The sequence below is a fragment of the Populus trichocarpa genome, chromosome 12, assembly GCF_000002775.5.
Source record: "Populus trichocarpa isolate Nisqually-1 chromosome 12, P.trichocarpa_v4.1, whole genome shotgun sequence".
Lineage (NCBI taxonomy): Eukaryota > Viridiplantae > Streptophyta > Magnoliopsida > Malpighiales > Salicaceae > Populus > Populus trichocarpa.
Genome location: NC_037296.2, coordinates 12,834,666 through 12,859,254, shown reverse-complemented (window position 1 = coordinate 12,859,254; position 24,589 = coordinate 12,834,666). Strand labels below are relative to the sequence as shown.

General features: G+C 36.2%; 3 protein-coding genes and 1 long non-coding RNA gene across 10 annotated transcripts; 2 read left to right on the top strand and 2 right to left on the bottom strand.

The window, feature by feature from the left end:
- Positions 1-2,416: 2,416 nt before the first annotated feature.
- On the bottom strand, positions 2,417-4,638 carry LOC18103833 (uncharacterized). 2 transcript variants are annotated; one of them, XM_024582044.2, is made up of 3 exons: positions 4,376-4,638; positions 3,361-3,771; positions 2,417-3,091 (listed from the first exon to the last, which is right to left on the bottom strand). In XM_024582044.2, the coding sequence occupies exons 2-3, from the start codon at positions 3,756-3,758 to the stop codon at positions 2,623-2,625; spliced, it is 867 nt and encodes a 288-aa protein (XP_024437812.2). In that variant the 5' UTR covers positions 3,759-3,771; positions 4,376-4,638; the 3' UTR covers positions 2,417-2,622. The 2 variants fall into 2 exon arrangements, with proteins under 2 accessions (XP_024437812.2, XP_006376932.3); XM_006376870.3 differs by having other exon boundaries at positions 3,244-3,771; positions 4,376-4,633.
- Positions 4,639-5,286: 648 nt separating this feature from the next.
- LOC127904106 (uncharacterized) lies at positions 5,287-7,338 on the top strand. Its single transcript, XR_008056983.1, has 2 exons — positions 5,287-6,686; positions 6,778-7,338. It is a non-coding gene; the product is annotated as an uncharacterized LOC127904106 (long non-coding RNA).
- Positions 6,138-11,871, bottom strand: LOC7454600 (magnesium protoporphyrin IX methyltransferase, chloroplastic). 6 transcript variants are annotated; one of them, XM_024582041.2, is made up of 3 exons: positions 11,211-11,871; positions 10,022-10,431; positions 6,138-6,819 (listed from the first exon to the last, which is right to left on the bottom strand). In XM_024582041.2, the coding sequence occupies exons 1-2, from the start codon at positions 11,763-11,765 to the stop codon at positions 10,033-10,035; spliced, it is 954 nt and encodes a 317-aa protein (XP_024437809.2). In that variant the 5' UTR covers positions 11,766-11,871; the 3' UTR covers positions 6,138-6,819; positions 10,022-10,032. The 6 variants fall into 6 exon arrangements, with proteins under 6 accessions (XP_024437809.2, XP_024437810.2, XP_052302018.1 ...); XM_024582042.2 differs by having other exon boundaries at positions 6,138-6,786; XM_052446058.1 differs by lacking the exon at positions 6,138-6,819 and adding an exon at positions 7,846-8,065.
- A 791-nt stretch (positions 11,872-12,662) lies between these two features.
- On the top strand, positions 12,663-23,729 carry LOC7454599 (probable alpha-mannosidase At5g13980). The gene is made up of 29 exons (XM_052446005.1): positions 12,663-13,246; positions 13,344-13,427; positions 13,712-13,800; positions 14,056-14,230; positions 14,479-14,598; positions 14,692-14,775; positions 14,855-14,926; positions 15,102-15,215; positions 15,536-15,636; positions 15,729-15,822; positions 15,890-16,057; positions 16,148-16,237; positions 17,100-17,165; positions 17,289-17,345; positions 17,695-17,926; positions 18,046-18,176; positions 18,374-18,439; positions 18,589-18,648; positions 18,733-18,804; positions 18,991-19,038; positions 20,376-20,495; positions 20,580-20,645; positions 21,721-21,833; positions 21,944-22,028; positions 22,119-22,229; positions 22,307-22,402; positions 22,695-22,742; positions 23,160-23,228; positions 23,319-23,729. The coding sequence occupies exons 1-29, from the start codon at positions 13,049-13,051 to the stop codon at positions 23,514-23,516; spliced, it is 3,027 nt and encodes a 1,008-aa protein (XP_052301965.1). The 5' UTR covers positions 12,663-13,048; the 3' UTR covers positions 23,517-23,729.
- Positions 23,730-24,589: the final 860 nt, after the last annotated feature.

Sequence of the window (24,589 nt, the reverse complement as noted above, 5' to 3'; positions counted from 1 at the left end):
AACATATCTGGTTGAAACATGCGGGGAGTTCCTTCGTGTTCATTGCTATATCCTTCATGGACAGCTGATGGATATTTCGGTTTATAAATTAGATTTCAATGAGAGAGTTTGGATCAGAATAAAAAATTTGAAGGATCAAGCAATTTTTATAGGTTCCTCTGGGGCACAAGTTCTTGCTTGCTCCACAAAAGAATCAAGAATTCAAGGAAACAGAATCTATTTGACATTACCTGAAGATAGAACCCTATATGTGTATGATCTTGATTTGTGTGGTCTCGAGGTCTGTTTGCCATGCCCAAATGTGAAAGCTGATTGGATTCAAAATGATTGGATCTTACCTCTTTTCGAGGATAAATAGTCAATTAGAGCTTGATTTTCTATCATGAGGATAAAATGCTATGTATTTCCCATTTAATTAATAAAAACAGGTGGTTTCTCCTTGATTCATATTATCTCACACCTCAATAAAAATTAAATTCCTTCTCCTCGATTGATTTTAGAAATAGAAGGTTAAAACTCGAGAAGTTAAGAAAGGGATTCCTTCAACATTACATACGCTTGGACTTGAGATGTCCTTCGATCAAAGACTTTTTAGAAGATTTGCAATAAATAAGTAGTATTGAAAAGAATGTTTGTTCTTTGTATCATAAATGCTCTTAGAACCATCTTTATTTCCCAGAGTGCCAAGCCCTGTTAGTTTTGGGTTTGTTATTTACCAGACCCAACTAAAATTAGGTTTGACCGTGTATCATACTTCAAGCACACTGGATATAGTATCAGCCAGATCCAGTCACAGATGGACTTTACATTGTTTCTAACCTAGGCGAATTGGGTCCGGCACTAGCCAGACCCAAGACATGACGGGTTCTAACACCATGGATGATAGGAAACAGTAGTTCACGTCCACTTTTGGAAATGTTTTTGCGCACCCTTCAGTATTTTGATTATAATTTTTTACCCGATGCAAATCATCCCCATTCAAAAAGATAGTTTTGTAACACACATCGCCTGTCAAAATGAACATCAACGTTAAAGCCGAGATCAAGAGTTTCCAATCGGGAAAGGTACCCAAGCTTCCAGGAAGGAAGAATTTTTTTTTTTTTTTTAGAGTTCCAGAAAGGAACTTGAGGTAATAAAATTTCTCCCCTACATAATTTTAATGTCAATATTCCACACCCATGTAGGGTCAGAATTGTCGACAGGAAGTTCCATAGAGAAATGGAGTGCTTCAAGACCAACTGATGATGTGTTTTAGGTCACCCAAGCTCCTTTGTCAACTTCACATTGCAATGCACATTTTCCCTTGCTCAGGTCCAAGTTAAATACAACTCCCTGTTACTGGTTTTAGCTCTTATATACTAATAATAACAATTGACATGGAGCTGCTATTAGAAGTTTGTGAACGTCTATATATATGCTGATACTTGGACCTGTTATTTCAGTCTAATTCTTTTCGTCTTTTGTTTTCCCTTTGCTCTTCAGTCTTCTTATTTCTGGGTTATCTTCTTGGACGTTATCTTCATTTCCCCTTGCCTATTATAGTTACTTTCCTATCTCGCGCACTGTGATGCATGTGCTATCTGCTTCGCTTTAGATTTCGCTTCTACTTCCTTTGTTTTTTGTCTGGTCTTCTATATACTTGGGACTGTGATTTGGTACTGAGAGTTACAGAAACTAAGTATGTTTTCCAGCGCTATCCATTTCACTTTTCTTTGCGTTCTTTGTTTGGGAGCAATATCTTGCCCTTCTTTTCTTAATTTTCTCGACCACTATTTCTTCAATGAAGCTTCTTTTGTTGTGGCCCTTTCAAACCTTTAAAAACTTGGACAGCCCATGCTTGACTCATCTTATTGCTTTACTTTATGTTCTGGAACTTGGTTTCAAGTCTGGATGTCGATGTTAATTTCATCAATGAGCTTTTCAGTTTTTGCAGGTACGTGGATGCTGCTCTGCTCCTCTTTTTTTTTTATAGCTCAATGTTGCTGCTGCTATGCGTGCAGTTTTAGCTTGCCTTTTGATTGGCATTTGATTTGTTTTTCCATAATGGTTTTGCATGGTTGAATAACGGTCCTGCTGTCCCTGGCACCAAATAAAATTGGGTCCTATCCCAAAAAACCTACTTGTGTTGAACCTTGCTGACAGCAGAACCCATTAAAGTTGGCCCTGCTGCCAGTAGAACTCAATATAGAATTGGGTTGATTGATTTCTTCTTTTAATAGAATTGAGTTCTGTTGCCTAGCAGGACCCAATAGCATTGAACATTGGGTCGTGCCACCACCAAAACCCAATAGAGTTGGATCCTAACTCTATCAATATCCACTAGCTTCCAGTCCAAAAACCAAGTAACCATTTCAATGACAATAAGAAATAAACAATGCAATGTAGCGCAGAGGCAAAGGCACATGGAAAACCAATATAATAAACTTGTGCCTTTAATTTAGACAATCTCAAGTTGACAACAATATAATAAACCAACCAAAAATATCTTAAGGAAAGACACAAATACCAAACATCTTAATGTGGATGGATTCTTACACGAATAAAACAGACCAAAAATATTGTCGTTGCTACCTACCTACGAAGTGTCAACTTAACCAAATTAATTAAAACAACTTGAACTATCTATCTATACAGGTGAGAACAAGGAGGACAGTTTTCCCTTGCACATTGCAAATGTATTTTGATATTTTTTGCGGCCTTCACATATATCTCTTCTTTCCATTCCTTTGCCCTCACCTGTTTTTTATACAAATGTTTCTCATCAACACAAAAACAATGGCTAGTATCTAGATATTCAAGTTTCTTTTGCCCATCCAAAATAGTTGGCAATGCATTGACTGACAAAACACACGATGAAATCACCAAACGCTTTAGTGCAGGGAAGTTTTCTGCAATCAAAGAAGCAGTGGGAGAGCTTATGCGCCCAAAAAGGGTTAGACTATGAATACGCTTGCAGAATTTAGCAAGACACTTAACTATTGTATCATTGCAGCACACTTCTTTCAAATTTCTCCAGGGTAGAAGTGCCCCTACAACAAAAAATTGGTCGATGCTAGTAGTAGGAAATGAGATACTTCTTACCAAAGGCAACCTGCAATAGTAATATTGTCCATCAACAAACATATATACATGGAAGAAATATTAGTTCATGACTGTACGTATAATTAATTATATAATAGAGATGATGGTAAAAACACAACCGTTTTACTTAAGAACAAACTATAAACATGGTTACAACATTACCTTGAACCAAAATATTCCCATGGAAAGAAATCAGCGGGTAATTCGCCAAACAAAACCTTGGTGTAATGGTTTTGAGGTCGAAAAGGACCAAGCGCCAAGTGGAGAAGAAAAAAATACCTTCCACGTGCACGATTGCAATAACTATCTGGTGGAAATTTGTCATAGGAATGGAGATCAAGAGTTGTTCCAGGAGGAAAGAGAGCATCGAGGAGGGCCAACAGCCATGGCTTGCAGAAATACATGGTATTATCATCCAATGTCCGCCACCCAAGTGATTTCACTAACTTGTTCATTATCATAACCAATATGTCATGGTCCATTTCATTCCAACTTCTAATTTGACAAGTCTTCGCAACTACTTCTTGTAGTTTTGCCTTCTTGTGGTTACGCCTTGTTGATAAACTATACATGTTGTCGCCACTTTGTTGTTGCATCTCCGGTACCGGTGGCGGTGGTAGGGGTAACACCGGTGACATTGGCAGTTTTCGAGACCGTTTCTTTAACCACATTGCCATCAAATTAAGGTCCCTTTTTACAGGAAAAAAAGAAGTTATTAACTAGGGCTTCACATATGTACTGTCGTTAAAAATAAATGATTTCAAATTGAGAAATGATTTTTGGATCATACATACATACATAGAGAGAATTCAGAATTTTTTTTATCCTAAAGAAATACAAATCACACCCATAAAAATTAAAGGAAAACTCCACCATGATAGATTAGGGTTTAGAGACATAGGGATCAAAATATTAGATTCATGGACTCCATTACCTTAAAAATCACAGCTTCAAGGTTGCACTATAAAGCAAAATAAATAAACAAAAGCTCTGAAATTTAGTGAATCCACACAATTTGATTCCAACGTCTCAAAACCCTCCCTTCAAGTGCTAGGTGGGATCAAAATCAGGCGCACCAAAATTCAAGTGTAGAGGAAGCATAGATCAAATATCCCATAAACAAAGATCAACCATAACAGATGTACCCGACAACATCAAACGGAATTGTGCACTATAAAAAAAACCCAACATCCAAAAAGACCAGAACCAACAAACTAACTACATATACAAAAACACAACAGCGAAAAAGAAACAAGCATAAGGCAACAAAGCACACAAAGTCTAGAACAATTACCTTTGTGGGTGTATCTGTGTTTTGGATGGTAAGATGTTTGTGTTTGATTAATTTATTGTTGTAAACACTATATTTGATATGATGTTTTGGGGAGTAGGTTTTGCCGAACCATTTATCGCTTGGTTTGTGTGAGTTCGGCAAAATAAATTGAATCAGAGTATTTCTAACAAGCCCTGGGCAAGGCTGGGCTTCGCAGTGAGCACGGTAGGTTTGGCAGTGTACCATACTTCAGGTATCTAGTAACAGACATAGCCACAGGTAGGTTTGGTGGCAGTGTATCTAACCTAATCGCTTTGCCAGACCTAAAAATTGATGGGTCTAACACCATGGATGATAGGAAACAGTACGCGTCCATTTTTGGAAATGTTTTTGCGCACCCTTCAGTATTTTGATTATAATTTTTTACCCGATGCAAATCATCCCCATTCAAAAAGTTCGTTTTGTAACACCCATCGCAGGCAAGCACCTATCCCCATTGGGGATTGTCTCGGACTCCAAATTCCATAGTCGAGGTCTCTATTTTCATAGTTTTGTAATTGTTTTTTGTCATTTTTGGTAACTTTTCAAGAATTTATTTCGTTGTGATTTTTATTCTTTTTTCTAGTTAAATTTTTCGGAATGACTTGCTTTAGGTAGTATTTTTAATTTTTCAAATAATTTTACTATTCAAGTCAAATTTATTATTTTTCTTTAATATTAATAATATTTTTTTAAAAAATTTAATAATAACAATAATATTAATAATTTTTAATTTTATCTTTTTAAAATATCTTGATTCTAGTACTAGATTCAAGTAACTTCAATCTGGGAAGGGCATGGGACCCAAATTACTAGGTATAAAATGTTCACAAATCTAAATTTGAACTGATTGTAATAACAATTTATATTATTTATAAATTGACCCCAGCAACTCTATCTGGTGGTCTTCTAATTCGTGTTGACCTGTTCTAATTGGCTTTCGTTTTTAATTATGATTTCGATTCCAAAGCAAGGAAAAGATGTCCATTTGACGTATCCGAAGCAGTGTCTCTTTTGATGTATCCGAAGCAATGTCCTAGAAAGGAAGCATACAAATCATCTGTACAATTAAAAAGCACAGACAAAGCAATACTCTCCGGTCAACACGAATTAGCTATAACAAATTCTTCATGTTTTCTTCTCTTGGCCGCGCTTGTTCCTTTGACTCCTTCTGTTCTAATGCTCGTTCCTGCAAAGGTTCTAGCAAGAATGTCTTCTATACCTTTTATCCCTCTTCTTTCCAATTCATCTTGGTATGACTTTAATTTGGCACAGGCAGAGGCTGTCTCTATTTTGGGCTTTTGGAAATTTTGGCAAGCATTTGGGACTGGCACATTTTGGTGCCCTGTTGGAACTTGGAAAATGAAATTGATTCTTGTCTGTGTGAAGTCGACAACTACATATAGAATATTTAAGGTGAGTTCTAGGCTTTCATATCATTGAATTGATGGAATAGCGGTTCTTATCAACTGCGTTGGTTTGTTTTCCTGTGTTTCATGGAGCTATGCACGTTAGACGTTTCAGCAGGAGTTGGTGTGGAGGACTCATTTCCTTGATTTAGAATATTTAGTCGAAGTAGAGAAAAATATTGTTTGATTGTCCTTGTGAATCATATAGGTGCTGATGATGAAATTCGATATGAGAAGTAAGGATCTAAAGTCTCCAATTGGAGAAGAAAGTGAAGAAGCATAAAGTTATTTCACATTCCTATAAAGTTTGCCTACTTCTCAACATTGCTTCATGATTTGCAAAACTTAGTATCACTTGCAGTTCAGGAAATCAAAGAGAGGACAGTATTAGTTTGTGCAATCGATACTGACTAGGGCTCAAGATGAAACCTATACTAATCAATGCTGCGGCATAAGTTTCTTATACATGAACTTTAAACAAGCAAGGCTGTTTTTCCATACAGAATTGTTTCGAGTACTAAGGGGCTATTGTGCTATTTTAATCATGCATTTGCTTCCAAAAAGAGAAATGGCACCGTAGTGCAAGCCTGTGAAGATGCTAAGACCATGCCAACTGAAAAGGCACAAAATCCCACCATCGACAATGAAAGCTAGCAAATCCACAACTTCAAGCAAGTATTCAGCGAGCAGTGTGCTTCAATGAAGCTAGTGGTTGATTTACCGCTGAAGATGATGAGCCCAAAGGAATCAGAGCATTCAAGAATGGAGTATGTAGACTCAGCCCTGTTGTACAGCTCCTGCTGGCTGGTCTGTGATTGAACAATGGCCTCACCCGTTTGGACTTGTGGTTATCTTTGCGGCACCAGAATGCAAAAGCACTTCAGGTCCCAAGGGGCTCTCTGGAACTTGATATTTTCTTTTCTTCTTCAATATCTCCCACCGTAGCTTGTAATCTTTTGTTTGGTCTTCCTCCAGGCCCAAGAACTTCACAGGGATGGAAAAGAGAGATATCATCAACTGTTTCCAACAACTCAGAAAAGTAAGACTCCATCAAGATACTTAATATTCCAGCAAAACTGTCAGATAAATAAAAAGGGAAGAAAATGTTTTCAGGTGAATTACTTTCATGTGTTTTTCCTTGAGTTAAGTTGACCTTACAGCACATGAATGCATGGAGTTGGAGTGAAAGCACTTAACAACGACAAATCCACAGACAAGAGCTTTTATCATTTGTCCGATTAAGAATTACTAAGCTAAGAGCCGGCTCCCATTGGAAATGTCCTAAGAAAATAATGGAGGGTGTCCATTTCACTATAAATTACAGTGTTTTTCTGATTTCTCCTTTGAAACTGTGTTTAATTGGAATTGAGTTTTGCAGTTTGTTTTGATTGCATAGCTTATAGGATCTTGAGGTGTTGGGGAAAAAATTCATCACTCAATTGCATTAAATGAAAATTTTTTTGATTTAAAATAATTGAAGCTTAGAGAATTAGATTTGAACAATAAACAAATATTCGACCCCTTTTTCTTAAAAAATCTGGGATTGAATTGCACGAGCTCGTGAAAGATCCACCCTGTTTGTTTTGGTCACTCAATTTCTTCTTTTTATCCTTTTTATTTGGGATTAGATTTAATAATGTTTTTGGGTTGCCTAGAAATAAAGATTTGTGATGATGAGAAAAAAACACCATCAATATCACTTCAAAAGTTGTGCAATTCAATAAATAGGTATTTATGAAGGTTTAATTTAATTATGCATAAAAAAAAGTTCTAAATTTTCCTCCAATCCTCTTTTCTTAAAATCAAGGGTCCATTTTCTTTCTGTAACTTAATTAATTTATTTTCAAAAAGTAACTAAGAAATTCATTTGTAATTTGCAATAGTCATGATAATGAAGTTCATTTTCTTTTCTTTTCTTTTCTTTTTTTAATATTTTTTAGGAATAATGATGTACTTTTTTCTTTTTGCAAGAGAAGTATTGCATCTCAATGTTTTACCATGAATACAGAGTCTCCATTAGAGTTTTCGTTTTATTGAGTTATTAAAAAGGAAAAACTAGAGAGCTTTTGATTGCTCAAAATTCAATGTAGAATTTAATCATTTTTCCTTACACTGTCAAGCACAGGAATACTGGTAACAAGATCTGCGCCTTCTTTTTCTGCTATAAATTTCTCCCAATACACGGTATATTGATTGCAAGACCACAAAATTTCATAATGAAATTGATCAGCCATCCATATTGGGGCCTGAGAAGCTCCAAATCCTGGTCAATCAATGCATTAATAAACCATGATTTTCTTGTCCAGACTGTATGCAATGAAATATATGGAAGGGGTGGATTTCTTTGATTTGGTTATCAACTGTGCTCTAAATGTTCCCTCTGCCCTGTAAAGCAGCATGATTAACCATAGGATGCTAAATACCAAGTTAAAAACTCACAAAAAAAATCCATTTTAAAAGGAACTTAACAAGCACTTCCTAAAGTATCACGGGCTCCAAGACTGCCTTACCAATATCTGTCCACCATAAAGCAGTCTATGATATAAGAAACTTGTTCCAGGCTATCTGGTCCTAAAGGTTAGCCTCCAACTGCTAAGAAAGTCAACTTGCTATAGGTGTTTTACAAGGAAAAATCAGCTGAATATGGCAACTTTTTTAATTCTCTAATTCTTGGACCTTAAAATGGCAAACAACTCACAGCTGAAATTCCCAAAACAAAAGTCCTCTCGATTGACTCTTTCCGGGTGTGGTTACCAACCTTTGAGGTAAAGGACCTTGTTTTGCTACACAAGGTTTCATCCAGTTCAATTTATCTTTTGATTCCCCAATCTGTGGTTTAAACACAGAGCTGCTTCACCATAAATTTATGTTTTTCACATGTATTATGTGTCACAGCCTCATTCAAATCCTCCCCCGTAGTTTACTAATGTCTGAAAATCCATATTTGCAAGTAGAATATCCACAAATCACCCATGATCAAGTTCCAACCTAAGCTATAACCATTTTGAGGAAACAACTTTAATAAAAGATATCAACTAAATTCTCGTTCTCTGACAAATTTCCCTTCGAGACATATTCCTCTGCTCATGCTACATTCTGAATTATATCTTGGCATGCTCAAAACTGTAGCTTTCTTAACAAAGACTAGCCTATTAGGTTTCTGTAATGTTTTAATGTTAGATTGTAGAAAAAAATCTATGCCATGTTCTGTGCAAATTGTCATATATCATTTGTTTCTGATTCCATATTCAACCTTTTAAAATGTGCCATAGAATTAATTCTTACATGCCTTTTTCCAAGTCACAAACTGATTCTCTTTGTTCAGTGCATGTAGGTATCTAGGTTCTAATACACGGACAGGATCGATGTCTAGGGAGGGACGGAAGAAGAGGCGCTTATCATCAGATGAATGTGAGGACACCAATCTTAGGGACATGAACATGCTGAAGTCCCAACTACAAGCTCAAAACACTAATTGTAAGCTGGATAGGGAACAAAGGACGGACCATAATGATAGCTTAGTCAGTGCACTCAATAAGCTCACAGATGCTTTAGTAAAAATTGCTGATAATGGTTCAAAACAAAGAGATGTTTATGAAGCTTCCTACATTGTAAATGAGCATTATGACATATGCTAGCCTGGATTTTGCTCCAGTTTCTTCTTCATGAAAATAATCGATATGATATGAAGACATAATATTTGTTTTTTTATTGAATAATTCTGCTCTGCTTAAATTTCAATAATAAATGAGCTCCCAGCATGAAAAATTGCTTGATAAATACTGTTAAAATTAGAAAAAGGATTAACAGGTTGCAATGCATTCTCTTTAAGAATCTCAAAGGCATAAGAACTACAATGCTAGTCACTCTCTTGTCATCTAGTTTACTGAGATGAAACATGTACAGCGAATATCTTGCACAGAGAAGCAGACAAAAAGCTGAAAGGAAAAAAAACAATTGCTTTTCCTAAAATAGCAATTGGCGTCATCAATTGATCACTGGGACAATTAAAGGATATTTTAGATGAACATAAAAAAATTGCAAGTTGTATCAAATGTTAGATACATGGTCATCTAATATACACTTGAAATATATGTAGTAAAGGAATATAATGATGACAGCATAGAGAGAAAATTCAAGGCTCTACAAATTAGTAAGAAACTCCCTAACCATTTCTAGCAACAGAGCAACTGCAATAATGGCAAAATTCAAATGTAACCTCTCTTCCATTTATGCAGGAATAGCTTCGACGAGTCTTGCAAAGTAGAATTGAGTAGTAACCAGGCCTCTCTTCCTTATTTTCCACCCAACCTTCTTCAATGCCCTCTCTACATCTGCCTCTGCATGTAAATATGCTCTTGTTGCCTTTGAAGGCCCAGGAAACAACTCCCCTACTCTCTTTAACAGATCATAGTAAAATGTCTTCGGAGCAAAACTCAAAAGTAGTCGATTCTCAGCCAATGATGCAAGATGGGCGATCATCCCATCTGCTTTACTTTGTGGGTAATGTATCAGAACATCTAGACAGACCACTGTGTCATACTTCCCATTTAAACTCTCTAAATCCTTCACTTCAAATTTTGGCATCACCAACTCCTTTTCACTTCCTGCTTGAAGCTGCTCTTTTGCCTGCACAAAAATTCAAAACCAAGTTAGGTTTCAATAACATCTTCGGGAATTAATCAATATAATGTTTCCTTTTAACTTTATGCTGTTCAAGAATCGAAATCATGGTTCCGAACTGCTAATTTCACATATGGTCACAAATACTTCAGACTGCCACGGTTGTGGCCTCTGTCCTACCATGACCGTGCATGTGTAAGTGCATGTCACAAGCGTTTCTGAAATTAGGCAATTGTCAGTTTCTTTCAATCTTTAGTTTGTAATAAGAAGTACATGTGTTGCTATTTCGTTAAGCTCAGGAGGCTGTTTAGTGAAGGTCTCTCTCCCTCTTTTCCCCTCTCTTCTTCTTCTATGGGCACTAACCCCTACCGGCCATGGCTAGCCTTGACAATGAACTCTCAAAATTCACCCAAATACTGCAAAGAGATTCCAGCAAGAACCTCTTCAATTCAGCATGTAACAGTGCAACAACCATGATTGCACTCGCCACACCGGCGACTGTCCTCACCATTCTTCAAATTGAATTCACCAGAATCAGTTCTGTAAAATCCCCAATTAAATTTTCTAATACAGCCTAAAAACCCCACTAAATCAAATCACATTCATGACAACAAAACCATAATGTTATCCACAAAACCAAACATCATTAAAGAGACACAAACCCACATTTCCAATGTAAAGCAGCATTTCAAGAAACCGTTTAAAACAGTTACACACTAACACAACCAGCCAAGAAAAGAAAAAAACAGAACAGAACAAAGAGCCAACAACCACCGCTAACTCACCTGTTTCTCAGCCTCAGCCACCATGGCAGCCGAAATATCACTAGCATAAACAGCCGCCCCTTCTTTCGCCAAGGGTATGGCCAAACACCCAGTACCACACCCAGCATCACAAACACTTACACCCTCCAACGACCCTTCATCTTTCAACATCTTCAGCACATTCTCAACAGTCTGTGAATGACCAAGCCTAATATCTTTCTGCACTCTATTAACCTCATCAGTCTCTCCATAAATTTTTCTCCACCGTTGAAACCCAGAATTGTTGAAGTACTCCCTCACCACCTCCTTGTCTCCGCCGCCCACCTCTTCCGCCTGGAGGCGCCGCCGCCTTTCGGGGTCGGTGAGTGATATGGCGGCAGCTAAAGCCGCCACTGACCCGCCTCCGATGACAGCCAAGGTGGTTCCGTCGAGGTCAGCGGCAGTGACGGCGGCGAGAGGCGGAAGTGCAGCGGTGGTGACGGTGGTTCTGGGTGGTTTTGGTTTATGAGAATTTGGAGGGAATATTCTTTGGTTGCTTAAAGGAATGTGAGAGAATATTGAGGATGTAAATGCCATTTTCTTTTTGTTTTGTTTTTTTAAAAACAAATTCCGGCCGGCGAGAAGGAGGGTGTTACGTGGAGATTGGTTTGGGCTGTGGGAGGTGGTTGTGATGGTTTTTAACGTTTTGTTATGTTGTGGATAAGAAAAGTTATCAACTAGTCTTGATTTTTTTGGGCCCATTTTAAGTATGGGTGTGTATTTTTTTTATTTTTTCCTTTACCTTTTCTTTTCGTTTATTAAATGTTGCTTATATCATAGTTTTTTAACCTGATATAACAGTCGTTACGGGGTAAGTTTAGGGTTACAAGTTGAGGTTACCTAAGTTAAACTTTTTTTATTTTATAAAAATTAAAAATATTATTATTTTTTAAAAAATAAAATCAATAAATTTTAATGTTAATAGGCGAGTTTTTAATTGAATCATATAAAATTAATTATTTTTTATTTTATTTTTGTTGAGACTTGGACTAATCTAGGTTTTGGATTATCCTCTCATGACTATGTCATGTCGGGTTTTAAAACAATGATTTAGATTAAAAGTTTATTTATTTTTTTATTTTAAAATATTTTTTTTTATTAAGAGCACTATCATAAAACAAAATATAATTAATGAAAAACATTTTGTTTAAATATAATAATACACTATTTCAACATAAATAACTTAATCTTAAAAGCTGCTATAAAGACGAAGTCTTTGAAGTAGTAAAATGCACCTCCCTCTTAGAATTTGTCTAAAATGAAATAATTTTTCTTCTGATTAAGTTACTGGCGTACGTGTCATCAGGAAACTAACTTTCAAGAAAATCTTCACCTCGCTGTGATTCTGTGCATGAACCAAGCTAGAAACGACCAAGTCTTATAGTATACTATAAAGAGTTAGTATAGAGATAAGCTTAACCTCACTGAGTCAAAAACATGCCTATATTCAATACTAAAGAAAGAGACACTCACGTGCATACATTCAGGTTCACCAAATAATCCCAAAAGAATCATCGACAAATCAACAACAAATCCCAAGCTCTGATTTCTACCGAAGATATGTCCTTAATTAACTATTCACACAAAACCCTTCACGCCATAGGTGGCTGGCTTGGTTGCTAATGCTATTATCCCCTTTACTTATTGTTTGAAAGGGACATTTTGTTCTTATTTTAACTACATATTCCACATCACTGTTACAAAACAATAAGGTTAAGACAGCAACATAGTTTTGAGCTTTCCTTGGTAGTATCTACAATGAAATGCTCACTTTTGATCATATTTAAGCAAGCCCCTTGAGATTGTTAACATCACAGACAATGGGAGTTGTTCAGACATGTTTTCTGTTTGTGCTAGTGAGTTTGTTGTGTGTGGAATCAAAGTACATAAAGTATGATACAAGTTCAGTTATTGTTCCTGGGAAGATTAATGTTCACTTGGTGGCTCATACCCATGATGATGTTGGCTGGTTAAAGACTGTTGATCAGTACTATGTTGGGTCTAACAATTCCATTCAGGTCTGTACGTTTTCTTATTTGGTATGTCCTTTTTCTGTTCGATTTTGGATTTGTTTGATTTGAACAATGATTTGTCGGTGTATGTATTGTTATGCAGGGTGCTTGTGTTCAAAATGTGCTGGATTCTATAGTGCCTGCATTGTTGGCTGATAAGAATAGAAAGTTCATATATGTTGAGCAGGTCTGTCGCTACTTTCTTTTACTTTGTTTTTAGTTCTTAATGGCAATGCTTCAAACCTTGTAAAGTATTTGAACCTGAGTTAATGCCTCCTCTTACATTAATGAAACTGATACAAGTTCTGAAATTTTACATCTCTTCATAGGAAGCCATGATAAAAAAACAAAAAAATTATCTTCTTTTTGCCTCCTCTCTGGTTTCTGAGCTGCTAGAGAGCTGAGTTATAAAGTTTTAATTTCTATCTTTTAATTTGGGATTTGTGGAAATGCTTTTCCTGTATAATACAGGCCTTCTTCCAGCGTTGGTGGAGAGATCAGAGCGAGGAAGTGCAAAATGTAGTCAAGCAGCTTGTCATCTCGGGTCAGCTTGAGCTAATGTAGTGTAAAAATTCCAACTTCTATTTATCTGTGTTCTTTTGGTCACAAAATGCAGGATGTAATGATGCATAATTGCATAAACCTTTATATAGAATTCGAACACTTCAATGCGGAATTTTTTCAAGCAACGTTCTACTTTTAACCAGAGAGTCCAATCTGTCATGTCTATCGCTTCTTGCTGTCCATGCTAGATAAGAAGTAGTTTTTGGTATTTGTAATTTAAGCAGTCGGGTTTTCCAATTTTTTGGTTGCAGAAATGGAGGTATGTGCATGCATGATGAGGCAGCTCCACATTATATTGACATGATTGATCAAACAACTCTGGGGCATCAATTCATCAAGGAAGAATTTAATGTGACTCCAAGAATTGGCTGGCAAATTGATCCCTTTGGACATTCTGCAGTGCAGGCTTACCTGTTGGGGGCAGAGGTGTGGTTTCTCTCAAATCTTGATGTGAATCTGCGCGTTGAATTGTTAACTTGTAATCTATCTGTACCTTTCATCAGTATATGATGCTTCAAACTACTTCTGTTAAAATGATGGGATATTAGACCCCTTTTCTTTTAATAAGTTGAGATGTTAGACTAATTTATTGAAAGTTATCTCATCAAAAGAACCCTTTGTTGTTCTGCATATATCATCTTCTATTCCATCTAACACAAGTTCTGTTGGCACAGGTTGGATTTGACTCCTTTTTCTTTGGAAGAATTGACTATCAAGATAGAACAAAACGAAAAGGTGATAAGAGTCTCGAGGTTGTCTGGCGAGGATCTAAAAGCCTTGGTTCATCTGCACAGGTGTGTATTTCTAAGTGTATTACATTGTCCACAATGCTGTTAAATTTACTAATTCGTCAAGAGATTCAATTTCTGTTAAATTTATTCCTGTAGATATTTGCCGGTGCATTCCCTCAGAATTATGAACCTCCAAGTAACCTCTACTATGAAGTTAATGATGATTCCCCTATTCTCCAGGTAAATTTTTAGTCAATCACTGAATATTACTTGATGCACATTAGTGCAATATGTGACTTCTTTTTCCTTTATCTTGAAGGATAACCCCAATTTGTTTGATTACAATGTCGCTGAGCGAGTGAATGAGTTCGTATCAGCTGCAATGGATCAAGTAAGACTTATTTTCTTTTCTTGACAAGCTTAGCATATTTTTGAGACCTCTCATCAGCTTCACAAACCATCAAGTTGCTGTCTGTTGGTGCATGTTATTGATATTAATTAGGTCTTAGTGTAGTATCTGTTCTATAGATCTTCAACAAATCAATGTTTAATATCCTCCTTTCCAGGCTAATATAACTCGGACAAATCATGTGATGTGGACTATGGGGACGGATTTCAAGTACCAGTATGCTCACACTTGGTACAAGCAAATGGACAAGTTCATTCACTATGTAAATCAGGTTAGTTTTATTGTAATGCATTGACTGCCTTAAGAGGCCTTGAAAAATCAGCATAATCTTATGGGATTGGTTCTTGATATGGAAAATGCTTATCGACAGAGCATTGAAAATCAGCAGTGTGATGGCTGAAAAGCTTGTCTTTTGCTAATATCCTGTTCTTATCTGAAGTATTGGCTACCTCCTCTCATTTTTTTCTACTTTTCTTTGATGTTTTGATTTTCTCAAGATCTTTTTTCATTTTACTTTATAGGATTCTTGACATCTTTTTACTTCCCATAATTTGATATGTTAATGGAAGTACTGGATTGGAATGTTTCCAGGATGGGCGTGTCAATGCCCTATACTCAACCCCATCAATATATACTGATGCAAAATATGCAACAAATGAGTCCTGGCCTCTTAAGACTGACGATTTCTTTCCGTAAGCACAACACTTAGAAGATCAAATTTATTAGCATATAACTATTCCTCCTCAGCCTGTTATCATACTGAAGGTTGAATACCCAATATCAGATATGCAGACAGTGCAAATGCTTATTGGACTGGATATTTTACGAGCAGGCCAGCCCTCAAAGGCTATGTTAGAAAGATGAGTGGCTACTATTTGGTAAGTTTACATGACTGGATCTGGAAAATTTTTAATAACTGATGCTCATGAGAACCAATATAAACAGGCAGCAAGGCAATTGGAGTTTTTCAAGGGAAGGAGTAAAGCAAGAACCAACACAGATTCTCTGGCTGATGCTTTAGCTATTGCTCAACATCATGATGCAGTTAGTGGCACGTCAAAGCAGCATGTGGCAAATGATTATGCCAAGCGGCTCGCAATAGGATATGCGGAGGTTTATCTTAGAAACTTCACTGTTTCCTGAGTTGTTTTTTTCAATATGCTTGAACCTTTTCGGATTCAAATCTAAGAATCCTTCTTGCAGGCTGAAGAGGTGGTTGGAGAATCACTTTCCTGTATTGCAGAATCGGCATCAAAAGGAGGTTGCATGAGTCCAACGAACAAGTTCCAACAGGTAATGCTAATCATGTTTTATAATTCATCAGTGGACTGTTTTTACATTGTTACAAATCTCATAAGAAATCATACTTCTACTAGCCCCAAGTTCATGAAATTTCCAGTTAGAAGTGAGGTTATTTGAGACTTAAAGCTTGCCTACTAATAAAATTTATAGTGAAGAAGAAATGCAAGACATAATAAATAGACTACCAACTTGTTTCATTTAATTTCTTGCAGAAAAAATATACATTGCATCCATCTATAATTAATTATATTAACTTCCATTGGCGACATCTTTTCAAATGCATGCCGGCTCGCTTAGTGGTTCCAAGCTACCTGGAAAGACCTTTGTACCTCAGTAGTCTTTTCACGGACTCCTTCTGTAGGTTTAATGTTTCAATCTAACTTGTGATATTACTGTTTGAAGACAAAGTTTTTAACATGAAATACAGAGATCTCGAACATATTACAGGATATGCCTACGTGAGGATTTTCATCCATGTCTGTCAATTGACTTACCTGCTACTGTTAAAAAAATTCAGTTGGTCTTTTTCACAAGATAATGGTGCATATATTGAGGCTTTAGTGCCTATTCATCCTCAATGGCAGTAAAGCAGTGTCTTAGTACATGAAAGAAATTGTATGCAAGGTCAGCTTTGACTATCACAAGAAGTAAAGCAATAGCTTTACGATGACAATAATCCTGAGCATTAGAGTTCGTATGCAGATTTATCTATTTAAGAGGGAAAAAAATAAAATTCATTAAATATATTTTCATAACATTGTTGATTTTCTCAAATTTTGACTGGAATGATTTATTCATTTGATAAATCTAATTTATGATTACTCTTCCTTTGTCCTTTCTTTCATTCTCACAGTGTCTCCTTCTGAATATAAGTTACTGCCCTCCATCAGAAGTTGATCTTTCAAATGGAAAGAGCCTGGTAAAGGAAATATAAAATGGAATTTTGTCTTTTGTTCTGCTATTTATTGGATTGAATTTGAAAAAAATTCAATTTTATTCCACTGTAAATAGATTACTATCTGATGTTTATTCTCTTTTATAGGTGGTTGTTGTCTACAATTCCTTAGGATGGAAAAGAGAGGATGTTATAAGGATTCCTGTGAGTGCCTTTGTTTTGCTCAATGCTGATCTTTCACTTGTGCCTACAAGTTTAAAGAGACATCATGTGAACACATTACTTTCTTGCAAACATCATGTAAAAACGTTTACTTTATGTAAACAAGAAGAAATTTTGCGTAAACATTTTTAAAGAGTAAAAGGCATGCTATGCATGTGCACGCATGCGCAAAAACACAAAATCCATGCAATATGTATAAATGCTTGTGTTGTCATCAAGCCTCATTTCCTTTGTCAAGTTGATATATAGACACTGATGCTTCTGGAGTGAAAGGTGAGTAAAACATTTTGTGATCTCTAAATGCGCTTTCAACCTGCCTATCTTGTTGCAGGTTATTAATGAGAATGTGGCTGTTAAGGATGCTGGAGGAAAAGAAATTGAATCGCAGCTCTTACCTCTGCTGAAGGCCTCTGTAGGCATAAGGGACTACTATTCGAAGGCATATTTGAGCATGGCCTCAAATGTAACCCCCAAGTACTGGCTTGCATTTACAGCATCTCTACCACCTCTTGGTTTCAACACTTACATTATTTCCAGTTCCAGCTCAACTGCTAAGCGAGCAGGTAAGCATGCCAGTTGCTGCATTTGACATGTTCATCAAGAGAAGAAAAATTATTTGGTTATCTTCTCCGGTACATTAACATGGAATGTGTTTTTCATTTTGTCCACTCTATGACTACAGCTTCTACTTCAAGCCAATTATATGACACAAAAGCGAGTCAAAACGATACAGTTGAAATAGGACCAGGGAACTTAAAATTGATCTATTCCGGGAAAGGAGAGCTTACTCAGTATATCAACAGCAGGAGCTTGGTATGTAATATTCGTTGAAACTTTAAGGTTTTTCAGGCTCATTACAATGTTTCTCTCCCTTATGGTGTCTCGTGCCAATCTGCATTTCTTGGCAAAGTTGCTAACCTAGATGATCTGACTTTAAAGAGACAATGCTTTCTGTTGCTTTTAAAGTGAAAATTTTTTATCGACTTCTAAGTTGTTTGTCTAATTTGAAGGTCAAGGCATCTGTAGAGCAATCATATAGTTATTATGCTGGAGATAATGGAAGCAAGGATAAACAGGTATTTCCCTCGGTTAAAACCTTCACTATCTCAGGCCTCTTACTTCGGCTTTTTATCTTTGTTCTCACCGTGTCATGGTTTCTACATTATTACTCTGTGATTATATGTGGATACTAATAAAAATGTTGGTTTAACTTAATTTTCTGAAGGCCTCTGGAGCATACATCTTCCGACCAAATGGCACATATTCCATCAACTCTGAAGGACAGGTGCTACAACACCTTCTGAAGTCCTTGACTAATGAATAACATGTTTACTGTCAATAAGAAAATAAGGAGTTGTAAAATTTTCAGGATGTTTTTACTGTTTTGCGTGGACCTTTATTGGATGAAGTGCACCAGCAGATCAGTTCGTGGATATATCAGGTAGCATTAACTTGAATATCTCGTCGCAATAGCTTCGGAATTGGTCATTGATTTTCCTTTGTGATAACTAGTTTTCTTTTGTGACCTTTTCCTATCAATCTAACAATTCTAGAATACTGAAGTGAATGCTTTGAGAGATTACATTTCTAGTACCATCTGCAACTGACCTTTTGAGTTCATAAACAGATAACCAGAGTTTACAAGGGAAAAGAGCATGCTGAAGTTGAGTTTACTGTAAGTCTATTATATTTTTGTTCAAATGAATCCTTATATCTGTCACGACTTGAATCCTGGATCCATTACTGGCAACGTAGGAGCGGTGCTAGCAGGACACTACACTTACGCGAAGCCTCATAATATACATATCACAGACAGAACTTTATAAAATCCACGCGGCATTTTGTAAAGTTCCAAAATATTATATTATTCAAAACTAATAAAATCAAATATCACTTCAAAATAATCCACAATACTCGTTACATTGTCAAGATCAAAACTTTAACTAAAACAGTGTAATAATGGAACGTTTATGACATCGAATCAAAATTCAAAAGGAAAACCTTTCAAAACAAGCAAGGCATACCAACCAACACTGAAAAAACAAGAACACGCAACAAAGTCCACCTACTAATAGAAACTAATATCCTGAAATAATATTAAAAATGAGGGGTGAATTCAATTAATTCAGTGAGAAAATAACATTTTAGATATTAATAATTAGTAAGTCTTTTTATCTTGATATACATATACATACTAAGCATATTATCATAAAGTAGTGGAATACATGTCAAAGATCAAATGACACTCGAAAGTAACCACCGTAGGAGGATCAATCACTACATGCTGGTGTCTATCTCACTAGCTAGGTATACATAATATTATGTGTACATAGACTAACTACTCTCCGTTAGCATGAAGTTACCGACAAGTCCTGTATCAAGACATAATAGATATTCGCATAATTATCAAAATAATGTATATCATATCAAATAGAATTTAGTTCAATATAATACGAGTGCAAACTCAAAAATAAATGAGTACTTGAAAATTAAAGCAACATATATAAATATTCAAGAAATTAACTAGTTGTAATTATCTTATAATTAATATGCATATTTATTTATATTACATGCATATTAAAGATTATCTCACTCACTCACTCGAAAAACAAAAGCAAAAAACAAATGGATGCAGAACCAGAAACTATTGAAGATCGTTAGGAGAAACATCAACAGAACCTATAACGAATACATAAAACACTAAAAAACGACTTGAAGCAAGGTAACGTAAAAGATTAAAAACTCTAAACTTAGAGACCAAAACGTAAATATAATGCCGAATTGTTTCATCCTATCTAACCTAAACTTAACTCAAACTAATCGAACCCAATAAAACTCTATTGTCGGGTCAACTAGTTGACCATATTGACCAACTAGTAAACCACTACACAAACCAACTGGTCAGCCGGTAGCAACAAGTGAACAAGTCAAGAATATCCACCTTAAGCAGTGTCTTTGAAAACCAAATGGTTCTTGTAGGATCTGTTTTAGCAACAATGTCTTCTATTTCAGGTTGGGCCAATACCTATTGAAGATGGAATCGGCAAAGAGGTTGTAACGAAGATCACAACAACTGTGAAAAACAACAAAAAGTTTTATACAGATTCTAGTGGGCGTGATTTCATAGAAAGGGTATGTTCCTTTCTTGCTTTGCACATGCTGCTGGAAATTTCTCTTTGGTTCCATTTATAACTTCAAAGAAATATTCTTTTTCAGGTTCGAGACTACAGAAAAGACTGGGAACTGCAAGTGAACCAACCTATTGCAGGAAATTATTACCCTGTATGTTTGCTTTACAATCACATTCAATTGAATTAGTTGTGAGAATTTGTTTTTCTTATTAAAAACTATTTGTAGAACATTCAATATTTTCACCGGCAGACATGTCATCTACTAAAATTTGGATTAATGGGCTTCCATGCCTTCAAGACTTGAAAGAAAGGTTGTGGCCAAAATTGACAATAGCCTTGTGATTTCTAAATGATGAAATCTGCATGTCTTATTATCCAAGAATAGAGTACATTGTGCAAGATATTATACTATACTTTAAAATGGGGGAAATCACTATGCTAATACTGCATACATGGAATGCTTGCATTATAGACCACATTGTAAATGTTTAGAGAATCATGGGGGTTGTTTTTTCTATTTTTTATTTAAAAAGTTCTTGGGTTTGGCACGGCCCCCAGACCCAAGTCGCTTGGGTCTGGCACAGCTGCCAGATCCAACGCTCTTGGGCATGCATTGACGCCAAACCCAAGGCTCTTGGGTCTGGCATGGCTGCCAAACCTTGTGTTGGTACTGTATACATAGAGTGTTTGTACTGTGGATCACATTGTAGATGTTCAGAGGACCATGGGAGAGTTCTCTTTTCTATTCTTTAAAACGTGTGGGAAAATCACTATGCTAGTACTGTGTATGTAGAGTATTTATATTGTGGATCACACTGTAAATGTTTAGAGGACTATGAGGTGTTTTCTTTTATATTTTTTATTTGAAAAGCTGTTGAGTCCGGCATGGCCCCTAAACCCAACTGTCTTAGGATTGGCATGGCCGCCAAACCCAAATTTCTTAGGTTTTGCATGACTACGAGACCCAACACTCTTAAGTCTTTTATTGCCGTCAAACCCAAATTATTTATAAAAAAAATTAATATCGACCTACTGCGGAACGCGAGCCAATATACTAGTTTGGTTTAGCATGATGTTAGCTTCCTTCTAATATCTGAACAGTTCAACAATCAATTCTCAAAAATCAACTTGAAAATTATATGTGCATGCTCATGCATTTGTATGTAGTTCGATTTTCTCTTGCAGGCATCAAATCACTAAGTTCTTCTTTTCTTTTCTCCGTTCAGATTAATCTCGGGCTTTATATGCAAGATAATAGCTCAGAGTTCTCCGTCCTAGTTGATCGATCTGTGGGGGGATCAAGTATTGTGGATGGGCAGTTGGAATTAATGCTCCACAGGTCTCGTCTCCTCTTTCTCTTAATCATGTTCATCTTTTTTTCCATAGTGTTATCAATTTTTATACTTTACTTTACAAGCATATTTAGTTTGCTTTTTTTTTCCCCAACAGGAGGTTACTTTTTGATGATGCCAGAGGTGTTGGAGAGGCACTAAATGAAACAGTTTGTGTTCTTGAAGATTGCAGAGGATTGACCGTAAGCACAAACTAACTTGCCATAGTTTTTAGACTTCACTGAAACCTTTCATGTCATGTTCAGTTTACTTGGTAATCATACATTTTACAGATTGTAGGAAAGTACTTCCTCAGAATAGATCCTTTACGAGAGGGTGCCAAGTGGCGTCGATCATATGGTCAAGAGATATATTCTCCCTTACTCTTAGCCTTCGCAGAGCAGGTGAAGAAAAATATTCCAGCATTTGTTTCCAGTAAAGTCAGTCTGTAACTCATAGATGTATCATTCTCGTTTTTCAGGATGGAGATAGTTGGGCAAGCTCTCATATAGCAACCTTTTCCGCAATGGACCCCTCTTATGCTCTACCTGACAATGTTGCGATATTAACCCTCCAGGTGCATATCTCTCCTTGCCCTTTCTAGATAAGACTGGACAAGTGGTAAGGACAATTAGGGCCTCTCTTAGAAAAATCAGAAAACAGTAAACTAAACAGGTCCATGGTCTTCTATTGGATGGATCACCAAACTACTTGCTTTGATTCGTCAAACTTTGAACTCTCTAATGGTAACTGAAATTGGAAAGTTGCTTTGATTTGTGTCCCATATTATACTATGAATGTGTGCCAAATAGAAATACCAGGTATTCCTTGTTGAGTTAAAGTGTTTTACCTTTTCTTTTACTCCGCAGGAGTTGAATGATGGAAAGGTTCTCCTTCGGTTAGCACACTTATATGAGGTATGCAGATTGCCTTTTCATAGTTCTAGAAAATGGAGGAAAATATCTTTAATCTTTTGAGTCATTTATACACTGTAACTGTTACTTTTTCATGAAATGCTTGATGCAACTGCAGAATATGTTCGCCTAGATTGCTGCTTATTCTTTTACCAGTTCACATGATCCTCATTTTTTAACTACTGAAATTTATTTGATGATCTGTTGACATTTGTTTCACATGATTTTTCCAGTGGCATAATTTTACTTATGTTTCTTCTTAGGATTCATGAGAAAAATTCCCCTCTGCCATGCTTTATTATGAAAATTATCTTTCAACTTAAAAGTTAGTGTGTTCTTATGAGGAAACCATTCCCATCTTCTTTTGTATGTCAATTCAGCCCTGTATTCTTTAATCTTTGTTTCTTTTGATGCTTCGAGGTTGGGGAGGACAAGGATCTGTCAGTAATGGCAAGTGTAGAACTGAAAAGGGTGTTCCCAAATAAGAAGGTAGAAGAATGAGTAAAAGTTTTCATGCTTGCCGGCAAAGAAAGAAAATTGAATTTTTTTCATAATGCTTTAATTTTCTACGATTATCAGATCAGCAAGATAACAGAGACAAGTTTATCAGCCAACCAAGAAAGAGTAGAAATGGAGAAGAAGAGGCTAGTCTGGAAAGTAGAAGGCTCTTCAGGAGAAGAACCTAAAGTGGTGAGGGGAGGACCTATCGATCCAACAACACTAGTTGTTGAACTAGCCCCAATGGAAATTCGTACCTTCCATATCACCTTTGATTAAATTTGACTTTGTGCAAGAAAAATTCTTGCGATCGGATCATGTTCTTTAACCAAATTTCTTGGCTCTGAAAGTCATTTTTGGTTCTTATTGTTGATATCAAATGTTTGTAAGCTTTCCAAAATGTAGATCTTGTTCAGGCTCCTCATGTGTAGCTACTCAAATAAAATTTATCTCATTGATATATCAATAAAGTTTAGCTAATCTTCAACATTATGCTCTTTGCAATTTTCTCTCATCTGATGTATCTGAAGTCAAGGAAAATCCACTTTCCTATCATCTTGCAAATTATTCACCATCCAAAAAGATAAAAATAAAAGCTGTTCTGACTAAAATTTCCGTGTTAGAAAATAAACAGAAAATTTTCAAACATTCCTGCACTCGAAGATTCATTGGTGCTTGGAAGTCACATCTTCATCGCAGGCGACATGTCTTTGATTACAGGATAGGCCACATATTGCTTACAAACAGTAATCACTGACAAGAAGGTGACATGTTTTTTTATGCTAAAAATGAAGCACGCCAATAGCCATAGCTCATGTTCTTCTGCAGCAAGTAATTAACAACAAATGATAAGCACTTTACCTACCTTGTTCCTTTTTAAAATTCTAGCACTTCAACTTCCTTTCATTAAAAAACAAGAACAAGACAACAAATGGTGTTCTTCTTTAATACTCACGCTTGTCATATGTATATACCCTCCTACATAATCAAAACTCTCTTTTGAACTTTAGTTCCATCAGACCAGGAAACATCTTTATGGACACTCAAAAATGCTTTTTGATTCTGCTATTACTGTTGATTTCATGTGTAGAATCGAAGTACATGGTTTATGACACAACATCTAAAGTTGTTCCTGGCAAGCTTAATGTCCATTTGGTGCCTCACACACATGATGATGTTGGTTGGTTAAAGACAGTTGACCAGTACTTTTGGCAATGTTGATTTCAGTTTTCACTGCAACTTTTGGCAACCATTTATTTGGTAATCTTACCTTTCACAGATACTGGGAAAGTATTCACTCAGAATAGACCCTTTAGGAGAAGGTGCTAGGTGGCCTCGATCCTATGTTCAGG

Coding starts and splice junctions, on each gene's coding strand:
- LOC18103833 (XM_006376870.3), bottom strand. CDS start 3,758: ATGGCAATGTGGTTAAAGAAACGGTCTCGAAAACTGCCAATGTCACCG. Junction 3,092..3,243: donor TGGGAATATTTTGGTTCAAG/GTAATGTTGTAA, acceptor TTACTATTGCAG/GTTGCCTTTGGTAAGAAGTA.
- LOC7454600 (XM_024582041.2), bottom strand. CDS start 11,765: ATGGCATTTACATCCTCAATATTCTCTCACATTCCTTTAAGCAACCAA. Junction 10,432..11,210: donor TGGCTGAGGCTGAGAAACAG/GTGAGTTAGCGG, acceptor ATTTTTGTGCAG/GCAAAAGAGCAGCTTCAAGC.
- LOC7454599 (XM_052446005.1), top strand. CDS start 13,049: ATGGGAGTTGTTCAGACATGTTTTCTGTTTGTGCTAGTGAGTTTGTTG. Junction 15,637..15,728: donor AAGACTGACGATTTCTTTCC/GTAAGCACAACA, acceptor ACCCAATATCAG/ATATGCAGACAGTGCAAATG. Junction 18,805..18,990: donor TCAGTTCGTGGATATATCAG/GTAGCATTAACT, acceptor GTTCATAAACAG/ATAACCAGAGTTTACAAGGG.